Genomic DNA, 16811 nt, shown 5'->3' on the forward strand with positions numbered 1-16811 from the left:
GCCATTTTTGCACTTGAACGGAAGCTTTGTTTTGCTCTCCCTTAGAAAAAGAAATTCCAACTTAGTTTTGCAGTTAAAGATGTGGCAACGTGTGCCTTGTCGATTGGACTTGCTTCAATCATGCGATCGATATGTAAAGTAATTTTTTGTTAAATAGAATCTGTGGTCGAATCCTATTTAAAAGATGAGAGCCCGTGGACCACTCATCGAAAAGTGAAGGTCTCGAGAAATGGATGAAAATGATGAATTTTAAGGAAAAAATGGGTTTTTTTTTTTGTTAGATTTTGGGCAAGAGTGTAATTGACTATAAAAGCAAAGGAATTGAAATGTAGGCATGAAAATTAAAGGTGGCGAGGAAGATAAAAGAGTACTCGAATTGAAAGGTATATGAAAGGTAAATTTGCAAGCTACTTAAAAAAAGCTCTTTAGATTTTATCCTAATTTTTTCCATTACCGTCAGGATGGATGGATTGGTCTTAATAACAATTGGCTTGGTGTCAATTGTTCATGACTTAGTGGAATATAAAATTTTAGAATCAAATTGTTATCACGTTCCCAGCATGAGCTGACTCTTGATGGCCCACGCTCTGATATTCGGCATCCGAAAAATCTATTTTTTCATGGCAAAAGTATTGTCCGACACGCTTTATTACATGGTAGGACAACCTAATAAAGGAAAAAATAAAGTGGCTTTGTAAAAAGCGAGAGGGCATCAATACTCCCACTGGAGGGTTGGTTCAGCTTTTTATTTCAATTCCTGCCGGGCTCCATCTTTGAGTATAGAAGAATGCCTTCGATGCTTTGATGCTCCACTAACAATCGATGCTTTTTTTTTTCTTTTTCTTTTTTTCTGGGAATTAGGCTCTAGTCCTAATACATTCAAAGAATCCCCCAAGTCAACTCAGTTACATTTGGAGGAAACACTGCAAAAAACGATGGCTCTCCTTGGTTCTCTGGAAAAAGAGGTGCGTTAAAACTACAAATGAAGAACGGTTGTCCGAGGTAGGTGATTCCGTGGAAGCGTGCAATAGTGATCTTTCTTTGCATCTTTTGTCGCTCATCGTGAGCCTGAATCAGTCGGTAGTTGTTTTGGGACAGAAAAAGTCAGTCTACCGTTTCTCTTATAAATTGCCAATAGGCGTGAGGTAACTGGAAAGTTGCAATTTCGAACAAGCACGATCGCTTCTGCAGCCAAAGATCATAGGAATGGAACATCTCGAAGGAAAGTCTCTCCCCCATGGTGGTGAATCTTCATCATCGTCAAGGAGGGATTACGAGGTGTTCTTGAACTTCAGAGGGCCCGACACTCGCTTAACCATCACAGATTCTCTCTACGGGGCCATGATCCGGGCCGGAATTTGTGTCTTCAAAGATGACGAAGAGCTCCGTGTTGGGGAAGAGATCGGAGGCGAGCTTTTGAGAGCAATCTCCAATTCAAAAATTTACATACCAATCTTCTCTAAAGACTATGCTTCCAGTAAATGGTGTCTCCGTGAGCTCGCTTACATGGTGGAGTGTAGGAAGAGAGGTGAGAAAGTGATCTTGCCCATCTTCTATGGGGTGGATGCATCCGATCTTAAGCTCAAAACTGGATTGTATGGCAAGGCCCTACGAAAGCATAAGAGACAGTCTGGTGAAGAAACAGCGAAGCAGTGGGAGGAGGCCCTTAGAGAAGTCGCTAGAATTAAGGGATGGAACTTAACAGATCACGGGTAATTAATGACAACTTCTGTACTTTCATTTCTAAATTTAGATCATTGTTTCTTAATCATGAAAACTCAATATATAGATCAACACCCCTTCCCTCCCTCTAACAAATATTCTAAAGTCAAATGGAAGTTGAAATGGTTGTGCAAATAACCATGTTCCTTTTATAAAGTCCATCTCATCGGACATAATTTTTCAAAACTCGTAACCAATCCATTGACTGCACTTTTGCATGCAGTTTTTATCTCATCTTATGCCCCTCTTCTTTGTAGTAATTCCTATTACAATTGAATTTTAGAGTAATCATTTAAGGATGAGCCTTACCCATGAATAATTCAAAAAGGTGTGTCCCATTCGATGTGGGACTGTGGTGCCATAAACTCCACACTTAAAAGTATTGACGTCCTCCTCAGTGTTGGCCCCACTTAAGAATACACTCCCTACTTAATGTGCCATTTGATCCATTTTCACCCTTTGTCATACCAGAAGCGTGGCACGAACCAAAACAATTGGTCCAGTTCGCCCACTTGGCTATGGAGCTAGTTTTGATGGCCACATCGCCCGTTAGAACTTCGCTGATTTGACCATCTAAAAATTCTTCAGAACTGCCCCCCACATCAAATTCGAACCATTGTTAACTGTAACTGAGATCAATCTTCTCAATCTAGGTAGGACTAAATATGAACTTGGTTTAACAATTTAAGTTTTTGGTTTTACATATTTATGCTTCTACATGTGTTTGTGATTTCTCAAATTGGGACTGTTGTATTATGTATATGGCAGGCAAGATAAACTTATAACTCTTGTATTGGAAGAAGTTTTGGGTAAACTGATGCCTACACAGAGAAACTGGTGTGATGGCTTGGTGGGAATTCACGATCGGATGGAAGCCGTTATGGAATTGTTAGGCCTAGGTACTTCTGATGTACGATTTGTGGTGATTTATGGTATGGGCGGTATTGGGAAAACAACTCTTGCTAAGGCAATCTTCAAGTGTATCTCTTCCCAGTTCCAAAGTTGCAGTTTTCTTTCAGATATCCGGGGTAAAAATATTTTAAGTCTGCAAAAGACATTATTATGTGATATTCTTGGTATTCGACATCCTAACTTTATTGATGCTGATGAGGGGAGGGACATGATCAAAGAAAGACTCAATGATAAGAAAGTCATCCTTGTTCTTGATGACATGGACAATAGGGATCAGCTCATGAAGCTAGCTGGTAAATCTAGTTGGTTTGGGCCGGGAAGCAGAATTATCATTACAACTAAAAACACCTATTTCTTAGCTCCCCAAATCGACACCCAAGATGACATTATCATCCCACTTTATCACCAAGATTTCTCTTTTTATGAAATGAAGGAAATGCAATTTCACCATGCTCTTCAACTATTCAGCAAGCACTCCTTTGAAAGTGTCTCACCTCAACGAGACTACATCAGTATTTCACGTGAAATTGTCGAAACTATTGGAGGACTACCATTGGCTCTTGAGGTCATAGGTTCTTTACTCCATTCAAAAGGCAAGAAAACATGGAAAGACACATTGACGAAGTTGAAGGAAGTGCCCGATCGAGATGTGCAGAAAAAGTTGTTGATAAGTTACGAAGAATTAGAGTACAAGCAACAACAAATTTTTCTTGATATCGCATGTCACTGCATTGGTGAAGAAAGAATCACCACATATTACATGTGGAAAGCTTGCGATTTTTTTCCATATACTGGACTCCGTGTTCTTATTCATTTATCTTTGATAAAACTCCAAGATGATAGACTGTGGATGCACAACCAACTCAGAGATCTCGGAAGAGCAATTGTTTGGCGAGAATCCTTTAAAGTTCCTGGAAAGCGTAGTAGGTTGTGGTGTTCAACCGTTGCCTTAGAAGTGGTTCAGAACAACTTGGTATATCTTAGTAAAGAAGTGAATTGCCTATGAAAAAACTGAACATGCAGTTTTGTGTATTTAGAGTTCTTTTTCACCTAGAACATTCACTCATTTCTATACATAGGACACTGATGATTTTGCATAATTTGAGAGAAATGAACAACATTCCAAATGAACTAATTTTTACAATTACGACTCCCATGTAAATGGGAGAGATAAGGATTCATGGAATTTGCCCCCTTTTGTATAAGATAATATCTATGTGCCTCGTTTTTTTTTTTTTTTTTTTTTTTTGGTTCTCCCATGTTTACTATTAGTTGAATTTAGAGATATGCTCCCTATTTTGTTATTTAGTACTTACTCTGAATGGTTCAATCATGTTGCTAACTTGTTGCTTTGGAAATATCAGGGAACAAAAAACATTGAAACACTCAAACTCATAGGACTTGCTGACGGGCATAATTTTACAAGTGGCGAATTTTCAAGGCTACCAAGTTTAAGATTCCTTGAATTGGATGGGGGAAACTTTGTAGGAGACTTCAAAAATCTTCTCTCTAATCTAACATGGCTCTCTTGGCATCATTGCCCTTCAAAACTACATGCCACTAGTTTATGTCTAAGGAAATTGGCCGTTCTCAAGATTTCAGAGAGCGATCTTACTGAAGACTGGAATGGATGGGGAGCATGCATGGTACAATTTCACATAATGCATTCATTTTTTTCCTTTATGCATGTACGCATTTGTTACCTTGAGTTGACATTCGCCTGTGCCATTATTTTCCTCAATAATTGGTTGTTTTATAGGTAAATGATAACCTAAAAGTCATATATTTGGCAAGGTGCAATTATTTAAAGAGGACACCTGATTTCTCCAAGTGCTTGAATTTGAAAAAACTGGCTCTCAAAAATTGTACACGAGTGGAAGAAATCGATAGCTCTATTAATCAGCTAGGCCGCTTGAAGTATTTGGAAATCGATGGGAAGGATCATCTGGCGCAGAGAAATATTTTTCCAGCCGTTCATCTATTACTAAACTCAATTGGTCATCTGAAATCCTTGTCGGTGTTGAAGGTGGAAAATCAGGATGGTGTTAGAAAACTTCCTCCCTCAATAGGAGAGCTACTAGGTTTGAAGCATTTGTCTCTAAGTGGGTGTTGCAACCTTAGAGAGCTTTTCGATTCCATTGGAGAGTTGAGGTCACTCCTTTATTTGGATTTACAAGACACTGGTGTAAGTGCATTACCTGATTCCATTGGAAGACTAGAATCGCTACTTGAATTGGATGTATCTTCTACACCAATTGCAGAATTACCCCCTTCTATTGGGAACCTTAAACAGTTGAAGCTCATGATTTTGTCTTCTAGTAAGATAAGAGAGCTACCGAAGAGCATAGGGACTCTAGAGAATCTCGAGGAGCTAAATGCCAGAAAGTGTGACAATCTTGAGGGCAAAATTCCTAGTGAAATCACAAGACTATCCAAATTGAAGACTCTGGACTTGTCTTGGACAAAGGTTAATGGACTGCCAATGACATTCAATCGGTTGTTCAACCTCAGACGACTTGATTTAGGAGAATGTATGGAGCTTCAGTTACTACCAAATCTCCCCACAAGTTTAATAGACATAAAAATATCGTCTTCATCGTTGCAGGTAGTACCTGACCTCTCAAACCTCACTAATTTAGATCGTCTAATAATAAGTGATTGCTCTTATGATGATAAGTCTGTAACTAAACGATCGTCCATAATGGAACAAGGACAAATTCTACATCCAAACCTCGAGTGTCTCGGAAGGCTTCATAAATTGGAGGAGTTATATGTGGATCTATTTGATTTTGCCATGCATCCAACTGACTTGAGCTCCCTTTCTCGGCTCCGATATTTTGGAACAACTTGTACCGACCCACAGTCTCTGACTGGGTTTCCATCCAATTTAGTAGTATTGAGCTTAAAAGATGTGAAGACCCCAATAGAATGGTCAATGTTCTCCAATCTGGACAATTTGTTTCATTTACATCTCATCAGTTATTGGTTAGGAGAGATCGAGTTTGACAATGTGCTCGGACAGCTAAAGAAACTCCAGATACTGGAATTGAGCGACTGTGACGCGCTTGCGAGGATATCCAATGTTTCGAGCTTAAAAGAGCACCAAGAGCTGTGCGTGGAGTCCTGCCCGAAACTAATTGAGATTGAATCCGAACGGCCTTCAACTGGAGATTGCAGTTCCACGGAAAGGCCCAATCCTGATGCTCCAAAGCTAGAGAAGCTACCGCGGTTTACAATCAGAGATTGCGCATCATTGCAAAAGATCCCAAATGCATGTCATACAAATGTTAGAAGATGCCCAAGGTTAGATGGTTTTGATGAATAAAGCGTCGTTTATGATAGAGAAAGGATGGGCCCAGTGGAGCTTTTCGGCCTCCTCGACTAACTATAGGCCTCTCCTAAAAAATAAGGCCTTAGCCCATAAAGGGCCTCTCGAGAGAGAGATAATTTCGGCCCAAGGCACCTTAGCCCATCTTCTTATTCCCTTCTTGAGCTAGTTCGGAGGAAAAATCAAGAGCAGAAAAGAGGAGGAACGAGTGTGGAATCCGAGAGCGAGCGGAAGAGGCTTTTGGCGTGATTCGGTTCAGAGGCCATGATGAGCTAGATTGGTACTGTTTTGAAGCACTCGGTAAGAATTCCAAACCTTGATACATCCAATGAAATCAAAGAGATTTGGTCTATTAAGTTGTAATTTCGGATCGGATCGATTCGGTTTTAGGGTTGCTAGGTTGATTCTTGTGATTGTTGAACCCTGAAATGATGTTGTTTCGAAATATTAGGTTGGTCTTGGAATCATGAGATTTTACGGATTGCCATTTGAGAGATTTTGGTTCTTCGAAGTTCTCGAAAACTAATTTAAAGTAATTACAACTAGTAGGGTTTTGTCCCGGATTTCATCAATTGTTGGCCAAATTTTGGTTCTAAGGAGTTTTGGGTCTTTTAGTACTTTGAATTAGCTCTCGTTCGACTGTAAACTCACTTAAAATGGAGTTCAATAGAGATGTATGACATGCCAGAATTCTTAGCATAGGACGAGATTGCTGCTCTGTTTTCTGTTGCAAGTTTGATGCTTGTGTGGCCTTTTTGTCTACTCATAGTGTACATTTTGTCTCCAGAAATTAGCATCGCCTTGTAGAATCTTAGTTGAGGTTAGTGATATATTAGTTTGACATTTAGTTAATGCTCTCTTTGAAAGGATTTTTAAGCTCTTAAGAGTGGTAAAGCTTTTAATTTGGCTTTTGGTTAGTGAGGAGTGGTGCTTGTCTCTTGTATGTTTTGTAAACTCACGGCTTAAAAATCACAAGGATTAGATATGCTGTGTAAGATATGAATGAGACATTGCACATTATGATATATATATATTTTAAATGGTGTTTAGAACATCTTTGATGGATAAAGCTAGATCTTGCATTTACTACCTCGTTTGGTTATTTGAAATAGCATAGTAAGATATCTCCTGAAATAGTTGAGGAGTTGATTATTTATGAAATGGTTTGAGAAATTTTTCATGAATGTATTCTTATTGTGGATGGAATTGTGAATGGTCATATGGATTTGTGACTCCAGTTTATTAAATGAGTTCTGAAATGGGTTTGTTGTTGATAGGATTATGTTAATGGTTTTATCATCTCGTGGCTATGATCTGAAATCACCAAAAGGTTGCGAGTAAGCATACATGTTCTCAGGACATCTTGAATGGCCAAAGCCACTGGCTGGCATTAGTGGAGACCTACGCCTTGGAAGATATCTTGGTAAGCCTTGTCATGGGGCATTTAACATGGCTATAGTTTGATATGAAGACCTACGCCTCAATAGACTAGATTGCGATTGTTTGCTTCAATATTGTTGATCGAATGAGTGTTTCTAATATGTAGAAAACATTGTTGAAGTGATGTAACTCATATTTAGACCTTTACCTATATTGTATGCTTGATTTGCTTGTGTTTCTGTTACTGTTTATAATGTGCATAGTTGATGCTCGATTTGTTGAGAAGAGATATATACTATTTATCAAGAGGTGATTTGCTCATACCATTCATCTCAATTCTTTTTCAACTGCTGGCAAATAAGAGGAGAGCAACATCAGTGGAGGAATCTTAAGAATTTGGATTTTAGGGTATAACCTAAGCTAATTATACGTATAATTTGTGATGGTACTTTTGGGGTTTAGTTTGTTAGTCACTGGTGATATATATGTTTTTATTGGTGGATTTTAGAACTTTAGTCACGTAACCAACTTATTATTCTCATGTGATAATGATGAATATATATTATGATAATAGGTTGACGTCGATAATGCATATGAGACCACGTCCTTTGGATGGAAGGACAATCGTGCCATTTTTCCTATGTTTGTAGAGTTGGAGTGTGATGGTTTTATCAATGTGTCCTTTTAAGCTTTGTTCCGAAACATCAAAGCTGTGTGAGTGGTCATCGTTCAGACTATGATACTGCGCATAGCGCAAATCAAAAGATTGTGTAAGAGGATGATATTGCTTTCGCTTGGTGTTATTTGCTTCAGCTCTTGTTCTTACTTTATATGCTCTATTTTTACATTCCCCTTTATGTTATTGTATTTTGAACTCCCAAAACTAATAAGTGAAAACTTGAAAGGCAATTCATCTAACCTTTTTTTCTTCTTTCGGTTCTTAAAGTTTTTGGGAATATATATGATATGGAGTGTTAGTCTAGATGTCCATGCCTCTGGGAATTCAAATTGGGGCATAACCTTCATGGTAAAATGCAAAAATATTCTATTCTTACGTGTGGTTCACTTAACTGTCGAAGTAAATTTGCTAAATAAAAGAGGAGGAAATGAAAATGAACTTCATAGTGATTTTTCTTTCTCACAAGGAAACCACACCACCTTAAGAAGCATTGTACGTAATTTCAGCCAAATCATTTCCGGAAGTAACGCACAATACAATCCGATACATGTATGCCCACTTTAGCATAACTATTGTGTATCAGCAAGATTGAGTTTGGCGGAGCTTATGTAATGACTGAGACCCTTCTATTCCGAAATTTTTTTCAAGCGTTGGGAACTTTAACGATGCGTTTGCTTTACCATCAAGATAGTTCTTATGGCTGTGAATTTGGACGATAAATAGACTCTGTGTCATGTGGTATCTTAGTTTATCGCTGTATCTGGAGCGAACTACTTTCCAAATATAAAAATGAGTGGGTTACTTGTAGTCCTCTTCAATGACTCAATCATCAATGTCGAGTCGGGCTACAAGACGTTTTTGGGTTGCTTTGAGAAGGTTGACTGTGACATAAGGATGACCTGTAGTTTCATTCCATCGTGATGACTTCCCTGATTAGCGAATTTTATAACGGAAAAGATTTTTCTTTGAGTATTTCCAAATTGTGGTTTGACATGTTTTAGGTTACTAATATTAAAAAGTACTATTCTTTAATTTCTTCTATCATGACTGCTGTCTGTCAGAACTGTTCAGGGAGGCATGGGAAAATCAACTGTAGCTGTAAATCTTGCATATACTTTGGCTGGAATGGGAGCTCGAGTTGCTATTTTCGATGCCGATGTGTATGGTCCAAGTTTATCAACAATGGTTTCCCCTGATAACCGACTTCTGGAAATGGTAATAAAGCTTATAGTTCCACTTCCACTACAACGAAATTAATTTCTAGTTTAGTGAAGTAATGCATTTATTATTTCCACCTACCTTTTCTAGAACCCAGAGAAAAGAAGCATAATTCCCACAGCATACCTATGAGTGAAGCTGGTATCTTTTGGATTTGCTGGACAAGGCCGTGCGATTATGTGAGGTCCAATGGTTTCTGGTGTCATCAACCAACTCTTGACTACTACCGAGTGGTATGAAAAATCATTGGAACTCTATGACGTTGGCTGATTGCAGGGGAATGTTCGTCATGCTTGCATGCTGTGGTTATTATATTCAAATTTCTGTTCACTGTCATTGTTGTCAAAGCGTATTTTATTCCTATAAGAGAAGTGCATGATTCAAAGCAAACTACAGTTAATCAAAAACGATGATTTTCTCTCATCATTCTCCTTTTTTTTGCTTCTGGGTCGGGCTTCTGCAGCTAAGCATTGCTAAACTCCCCTTGCAGGGGTGAGTTGGATTACCTTGTTATCGACATGCCACCGGGGACTGGCGACATTCAGCTTACATTATGCCAGGTTCGCATTTTGTGCCTTTTCATCTTAGATCAGTAATTATGAACGGTTTAATGTTTATCCCTCTATCCTTTTACGAACAAAGCACATCTTTACAATTAGAAGCTGCTAGTTGCAGGCATTTTGCATCAGATAATACTCTTGCAAGTTTTGTTTGTTGCTGCAGTTTTCAATCTTAATGTAATGATATTAACTTTTCAGGTTGTACCCTTAACAGCTGCCGTCATTGTTACCACCCCTCAAAAGCTTGCATTTATAAATGTAGCAAAGGGAATTCGCATGTTCTCAAAACTTAAGGTTTGTGCCTTTGTACTATTGACAATCCCCATTCAACACTATCCTTTGATTATCCTTTGAATCATTTGTCAAGAATTCTGGAAATATGATGAAACATGGAAATGTAATTTAAAAGATACAAATTCACCGTGACAATTATTGGACAGAATGTTATTGAAAATTGGCTTAAAGTTATACATTTTTGGTACAGTGGAAACTTGTATATGGATGTATAGTTCTAGTTGATATCATCAGTGATTTATCCTTAATTTGAGCTCCTTTTTTCGTTTTTGTGAGCTGTTTTGTGTATGTCTTTAGTTTTGGGCTCTTTTTGTATAGGGTTTGCAACCCTCCCTTCCCCTCTCGGTGCCCTATAGTTGATCTCTTTTTATCTATCAAAGAGTCATCTTTTGACAATCCACTGTTCATGCACACAGGTACCATGATGCTGTTGTCGAAAATATGTGCCACTTTGATGCTGATGGAAAGCGCTATTACCCACTTGGTAGAGGATCAGGCTCTCAGGTATGTTTCTCCGATTACCTATTGTTTGGTTTACTTGTTACAATGGAATGCCAGAGCGCTAATTCTAGGGTTACACTGGTGTTAAAGGATGAAGCATATTCTCTGTTTCCTCAGATTGTGCTGGATTTATTTACAGGTTGTCCAGCAGTTCGGAATTCCTCATTTATTCAATCTTCCCATTAGACCAACGGTATATCCTCTGACAAGTTCTTTGATCTTATCTCTCGTTGTTGTGCCTTTGTTCTCTTAATGTCCATTCTTACTCCTGTTGAAGCATGATGGATAATAATGATTCCTTCCATTGATATTAGTTATCAGCCTTTGGAGATAGTGGAATGCCAGAAGTTGTGGCAGATCCTCTAGGAGAAGTTGCCAAGACATTCCAGGACCTCGGAGTGTGTGTTGTGCAACAGTGTGCCAAGATTCGTCAACAAGGTAGTTTATATTTATTAGGTTAAAACAATTTCTTGATAAAGGTTGAGAGAGATATCTGTGTTTCGAGAATCCAGTGCCAGTGTCTAACTAGATTCCTAAGATGAGAACTTTCCCAGTTCGTCATTTGCCACTAAAATTTTAGGCTCATCTCCCCTCCGACGATTGAACTAAAGGAATACCTTCAGAAATTGCATATCTTTTTTATTTTTGGCTTTCATAATCAAATGATTCAAAGTGTCATCTTCCTTTCCAGTGTCAACAGCCGTAACTCATGATAAAGTTATCAAGGCAATCACAGCAAAGGTTCCGGATTCAGACAAGGAGTTCTTTCTACACCCCACACCGTGAGAAGAAACGACCGATCAGCTCAAAGTGTGGTATAAGGACTTTCCTTTGACCTGGAAAAATCCTCTGATTGTTTTTATCTTTGCAAATGGAAAGTAGATATGTAGGTTTTTATTGCAGCGGTGTCAACACAATCATGCATAACCTTGGGAAATAGATAGATGCTAATCCTATAGTTAGAATGTTCAGGCCAGTTGCTGCATTTCAGCAGACAAGCTTAGTTTAATTCTACAAATGGACCTCCAAGCTAATTTATGACCCTTCTTTTAAATTAAATCAGAGGTCTACAGTCGCATTTTGAAAATGTAGATAAGTGGATTTGAGCAGCTTTCACGCCATTACCCATAATCCAAGCACCTGTACATGAAGGTCGAGCATGTTTTCACTCAAACCTTACCTCTTATCTTCACGTGATGGTTTAAACTAACCATACTGGATCTCAGTAATCCGAGTGTTCTATCAACTGAATTCTTGAGTATTAGTGATTTGGCATGGTAGATTTTAGAGCATTGAACTTCATTTAAATCTATTCAGTCGACTAAAAATACTTCTTGCCTCAAAAGTTTTTACTCTGATTTCCCCTCCTTTGGCATCCTTTGTCGTGCTGATAAATGCCGAACAGCATAGGGATTCAGAGTATAACAGCGGTTATTCTCCAGTCTAATCCCTCAAAATCGATGAAGATTAGTGGTGGAATTTAGCTTAAATTATTCCTTCCGAAGTTTCTACTTGTCCTGTGCTTGTCTTAGGTATTGTGACTTGGACTAGTGAAGAGATTCTTTCTTATGCCACTTATCTGCACATCAGGATGAGTGGACAGGGGAGCAAAAACTGCAGTATTCCAATGTTCCAGAAGACATCGAACCAGAAGAGATTCAGCCAATGGGAAACTAGGCCGTGTCCATAGTTTGGCCAGACGGATTTAATCAGGTGACCAACGCTTTTCTACTGTGTCTCATTCGAACGAATAATGTCACTCTTCGTCATGGTTGACCAGTAATTGGAGTTAGTTCCGAACAGTTTGTGAAGCACTTTACTCAGATGATACCTTCATCAATCAACCGTTATCCTTTTTCTCTGTTTTAACTCTTCTCCTTTGTGCAGATTGCTCCATATGATCAGTTGCAAATGATTGAACGTCTGGTCAGTGTTCCTGCTCAGTCGTGACACATTCATCCAACTACAGTCGTAGATTGAGGCTTAGGTGAGAAGAATTGGCAAACACTAGAATTCTCTCGAGAATGTAATCGGCATCGTCTTCCCTCTACCCACCCCGATGGGCTAGTCGACTATAGGCAGCAGATTGGAGGCTGCAGAGTAGCTCGAACATATGAACACAGAGAGATACATTCGAACCCGGAAAGCCTCTATATATGTGCTTGCTCTCTCTCTTCTTGTTTCATTTTCTCTTCGGTACTTTGTGTAAGAATCTCAGAACATAAGGAATTCCAGTACATGATGCACTTGCTTCATTTTTAGTATCCATCTGTTGTTCTTGCAAAACCAGTGTCCCCCCGCTCCATCACTGTCTGCCTAACCTGGCATAAAAAATAGTTGTGAAATCTTTTGGTGATATATGAAATGATTTATGGATTTGGTTTGTGAATTATGGATGGTGTTGTTTTGGATTGATATTAATGCTCAATATTACTGTTAGCCCAGCGAGAGGCTTGTGGGTATGTGCATACTAGTCTAATGTATCATTGTGGGCCAAGTCACAGCTAATAATAGGTGGAGACCTTGTTAAAGGGAAATTTTGGTCGCATCGTCACTAGGCATTGTATCATGACCATGGTTTGATATTGAGCAACGGATTAGTCAATAAAATGGACCATTAACATGTAATTTGAGTTTAGTCGTTAGAATGGACCATCAATTTGCGGTTTCCTATGAGATGGATCAATGAAATAGACCATTGATATATGGCATGAGACTAACCAATGGAATGAACCATTGGCGTGTGACTTAATGAGATTGATAAATGGATTTGACCATTGACATTTGTTTTGATGTTATTGTGAAATGAATGTAGCTATTCTTAAGTGTACATAACTTATTCTCTTATTATTTATTTGTTATATTCTAGATTTGTGTTAAAAGAGTTGTACTTTGGTTTTGTAAATATGTATAGTGGGTGCTCGATCCGCTTAGAAATGATGAACTATTCACTGAGCTATGGTTGCTCACCTCCCTATTTGCCAATCTTTTTAAAGTTCCTCAGCTTATGATAAGTAGTACAAGAGCGATATCGATGAGCGGACTTTTAGGAATTGAATTTTGGGAGCTTTGAGACTGCGTCCTTCGAGTGGAAGGACGGCCGTGTCACCCTCATTTATGATGGTTTGGGGTGTGACACAAGGAGCATTGTCCCTCTTGAACTTGTCATCGGTTTTTAATTAATGAGGTTTCTAATTTATTTGCAAATATTCAAATATCATTCTTAAGTTCAAAAAAAGTTTCCTGATAAGGATGAAACCTCTCACTTAACAAAACAATGTGCTTTCTCCCCGATCCAAGCGTAATATGTTAAAGGAGAACGGAATGTTGGCGATGCTTTGACAAGAACAGTAAAATCCATACTTAGCTGACATTTTGGGATGATGAATAAGAATCACCATTTAAAGAGACCGAGCAAATCTTTTGTTTCAAATGAATTACACATAAGAAATGAATGAGTATTTTTTTTTTTTTTTTATCGTTTGGGATACATATTACACACACGAAATCCATTTGTATAATTTTTTTATCCAGCGACTTCAGTTGATTGTTGTCCATTGTGGCCATTTCCTTTCGATAATCAACGGGCATAAGACACATGAACATATTAAAATAATTTCAAGAGACATAATTGAACAAACTAAAGTTCTAGAGATGGACCAATTTCACGTACTAAACAAAAGTGTAGGACATCTAAACAAATCATGTGAAAGCATGAATGCATTGCATATTAGAATAAAGTTCTTGAACCTAAGTAAATTAATTTAAAGTAAAATATGATCAGGTGTATATTTGTATGTGTGTGTGAGCCCCTTCTTCTAGGGCAACAAATTCAGCATGCCAAAGAATCCAACATGCACGATAAATTGGACTTGGAGAAGGCAACAAAGTCACATGTAATTGATTTTTCTTCACGCTTTTTGAAATCTTGGCCAGCCAATTCTCGTATGCCAATTTTTGACTTGCACATGGTCGAGTTCACGCATTCTCATTAGTCGGGCTTTGTTCAATGGGCTTAAATTCTCGATATATTTTATAGACGGCCCTATTAAGAAAAGTGATATAGAGCTGCCAGGACTCTTTCACCCTTTTTCAGTTGGCTTGAAGTAAGCAAGTGATATCCCTTTGTGCGATTCATCTATATGCAAATCCGTCTTCTGACGTATTCAACAGATTGTCCGCGATTTCAATAAAAAATTTCATGCACCCCGAATGAAGCTACTCAGTCCGCCGACAGCTGATAGTTCCTTCAAACTTCTGTTGCATAGGGATATACGAGGAGAAAAAAACCTAGTTTGTCTCCAACGTCGAAGCAACAAGGTTCGATCAATAAAAGGCAAATGCTTGTGGCTGTGCAAACGGAATGGTCATATGCTTTTAATCTTATCATCCAATACGAATTTCAATTTAATTTTTGAGTCTCTTTGAAAATTGCAAATCCAATTGATTTCATCAACAAATGTACCATCAAATAGAGGGGCGGTGAGACCACTGGTTTTCGAATTTTGGTCCTAAAATTCAACATTGTCAGTTAATGTCTAATGATATGCCCGGCCTTTCAATTTATCAAGTAGGTCCTACGCTTTGGCTGAGGAGCATTGTTACTACAAAACTTTTGATTGGTTATAAATTAACGAGGTTCCTAAATCATTTTCAAATATTCAGTATCGTCTTAAGTTTGAGAAGGGTTTGGGATTAGGATAAACCTTTTGTGCCTTCTTCGTGATTCAATGGAAATCATGTGAAATGGAGAATGGATTTGTTTGCTATGCTTTGAAAAGAACAGCAAAATCCTCTGTACTTCTCACTAGCTGATATGATGAATGAGCATGATTAAAGGGACTAAGCAAATTTGTTTGTTTAAAATGAATCACACATAAAAACCGAATGTGTATCATTTATCTATAATTTCAGATAATTGTTACACATGGGAAATCCATTTGTATAATTTTTTTCAATTTATTGGCTTTTGTAGATTGTTGTCCATTTTAGAAATTTCCTTTAGGATAATCAATGGGCGTATGCCATATGAAACATATTAAAATAATTTCACAAGAACAAGCAGAAGTTCCAGGGATGAATCAATTACACACTATAAACAAAAGTTTAGCATTCTACTAAATCAATTCAAAATTCAGAAAAACATTGCAGGTCGTAACAAAGTGGTTGGACCTAATTAAATCTATTTAAATGTCAATTATGATAATGCACCTTAAGCAAGAATTTAGATATCACTATCACATTGCTATTAATTATTGAGTATTTCAAGCAGTTTTAATAACAATTATCGGGCATTTAGAGCACTAGTCAATGATGTGGTGACGAACTCCATCATTTATTGAATGGCCATGTCAAAAAGTGTAGGACATAATGCAATGCACATTACACATTTAGATCAAGATGCTGCCATGTTAATTGCAAGTCATAAGATCGAAATTCCTTCTTCAACCACTCAATAATGACCCGCAAAAAAACGGAGGACGCCTCCCATTACGACTCCTGAAAGGACATTTTCCATGTTTCTAAAGATATTTTCGGCACGTTGGGGAAAAATAGTGGAAAATACAAATGCGCCCTCAATTTCATAGAAGACAATTTTTCATTTGAATATTCTGGACCTCCTCATTTATCTCCGACATGAGTAAAAAGAAAATGCTAGAAGTGCTTCAATTTTTGCTAGAGTTGATAGCATTGTCCTCCTTGGGCTTCCCAGAAATTTCCCATGCATTGTCGTGCTAAGACGCGAGTCAAAAAGAGCGGGCGTAGGCAGCCGTACAAGTAAGGGTAAAAGCAATATGAAAGAGAGACGAATAAAATTATGCTTCACAGAAATTTCCCATGCATTGCCGTGCTAAGATGCGAGTCAAAAAGAGCGGGCATAGGCAGCCGTACAAGTAAGGGCAAAAGCAGTATGAAAGAGTGAAGGATGGAATTGTGCTTCGCAGAAATTTCTCATATATTGCTGTGCTAAGAAGGGTAAAAGCAGCAAGAAAGAGAGAAGAATAGAATTGTGCTTCGCAGAAATTTCCCATGTATTGCTGCGCTAAGATGCGAATCGAAAAGAGCGAGCATAGGCAGCTGTACAAGTAACGGTAAAAGCAGTGTGAAAGAGAGAAGAAAGATTTGTGCTTCGCAGAAATTTCCCATGTATTGCTGTGCTAAGATGCGAATCGAAAAGAGCGGGCACAGGCAGCCGTACAAGCAAGGGTAAAAGCAG

At 38.2% G+C, this 16811-nt stretch overlaps 1 protein-coding gene across 3 annotated transcripts; it reads left to right on the top strand.

Annotated features, from left to right (window-relative positions):
- The first annotated feature begins 739 nt into the window (after positions 1–739).
- LOC104438356 (disease resistance protein RUN1) lies at positions 740–12986 on the top strand. 3 transcript variants are annotated; one of them, XM_039310488.1, is made up of 15 exons: positions 740–1002; positions 1099–1712; positions 2491–3607; positions 3999–4280; positions 4394–6262; positions 9083–9236; positions 9330–9472; positions 9730–9799; positions 9998–10093; positions 10510–10597; positions 10712–10787; positions 10909–11032; positions 11286–11409; positions 12185–12307; positions 12482–12986. In XM_039310488.1, exons 2-5 carry the CDS (start codon positions 1207–1209, stop codon positions 5957–5959), a joined length of 3471 nt encoding a protein of 1156 aa, XP_039166422.1. In that variant the 5' UTR covers positions 740–1002; positions 1099–1206; the 3' UTR covers positions 5960–6262; positions 9083–9236; positions 9330–9472; positions 9730–9799; positions 9998–10093; positions 10510–10597; positions 10712–10787; positions 10909–11032; positions 11286–11409; positions 12185–12307; positions 12482–12986. The 3 variants fall into 3 exon arrangements, with proteins under 3 accessions (XP_039166422.1, XP_039166423.1, XP_039166421.1); XM_039310489.1 differs by having other exon boundaries at positions 1139–1712; XM_039310487.1 differs by having other exon boundaries at positions 740–1712.
- Positions 12987–16811: the final 3825 nt, after the last annotated feature.

This window comes from Eucalyptus grandis, chromosome 3, assembly GCF_016545825.1.
Source record: "Eucalyptus grandis isolate ANBG69807.140 chromosome 3, ASM1654582v1, whole genome shotgun sequence".
Classification (NCBI taxonomy): Eukaryota; Viridiplantae; Streptophyta; class Magnoliopsida; order Myrtales; family Myrtaceae; genus Eucalyptus; species Eucalyptus grandis.

Bases quoted from the DNA above. Each gene is read 5' to 3' on its own strand.
- LOC104438356 (XM_039310487.1), top strand. From the start codon at position 1,207: ATGGAACATCTCGAAGGAAAGTCTCTCCCCCATGGTGGTGAATCTTCA. The intron at 1,713-2,490 runs GTAATTAATGAC...TGTATATGGCAG, and splicing joins TGGAACTTAACAGATCACGG to GCAAGATAAACTTATAACTC. The intron at 4,281-4,393 runs GTACAATTTCAC...GTTGTTTTATAG, and splicing joins ATGGATGGGGAGCATGCATG to GTAAATGATAACCTAAAAGT.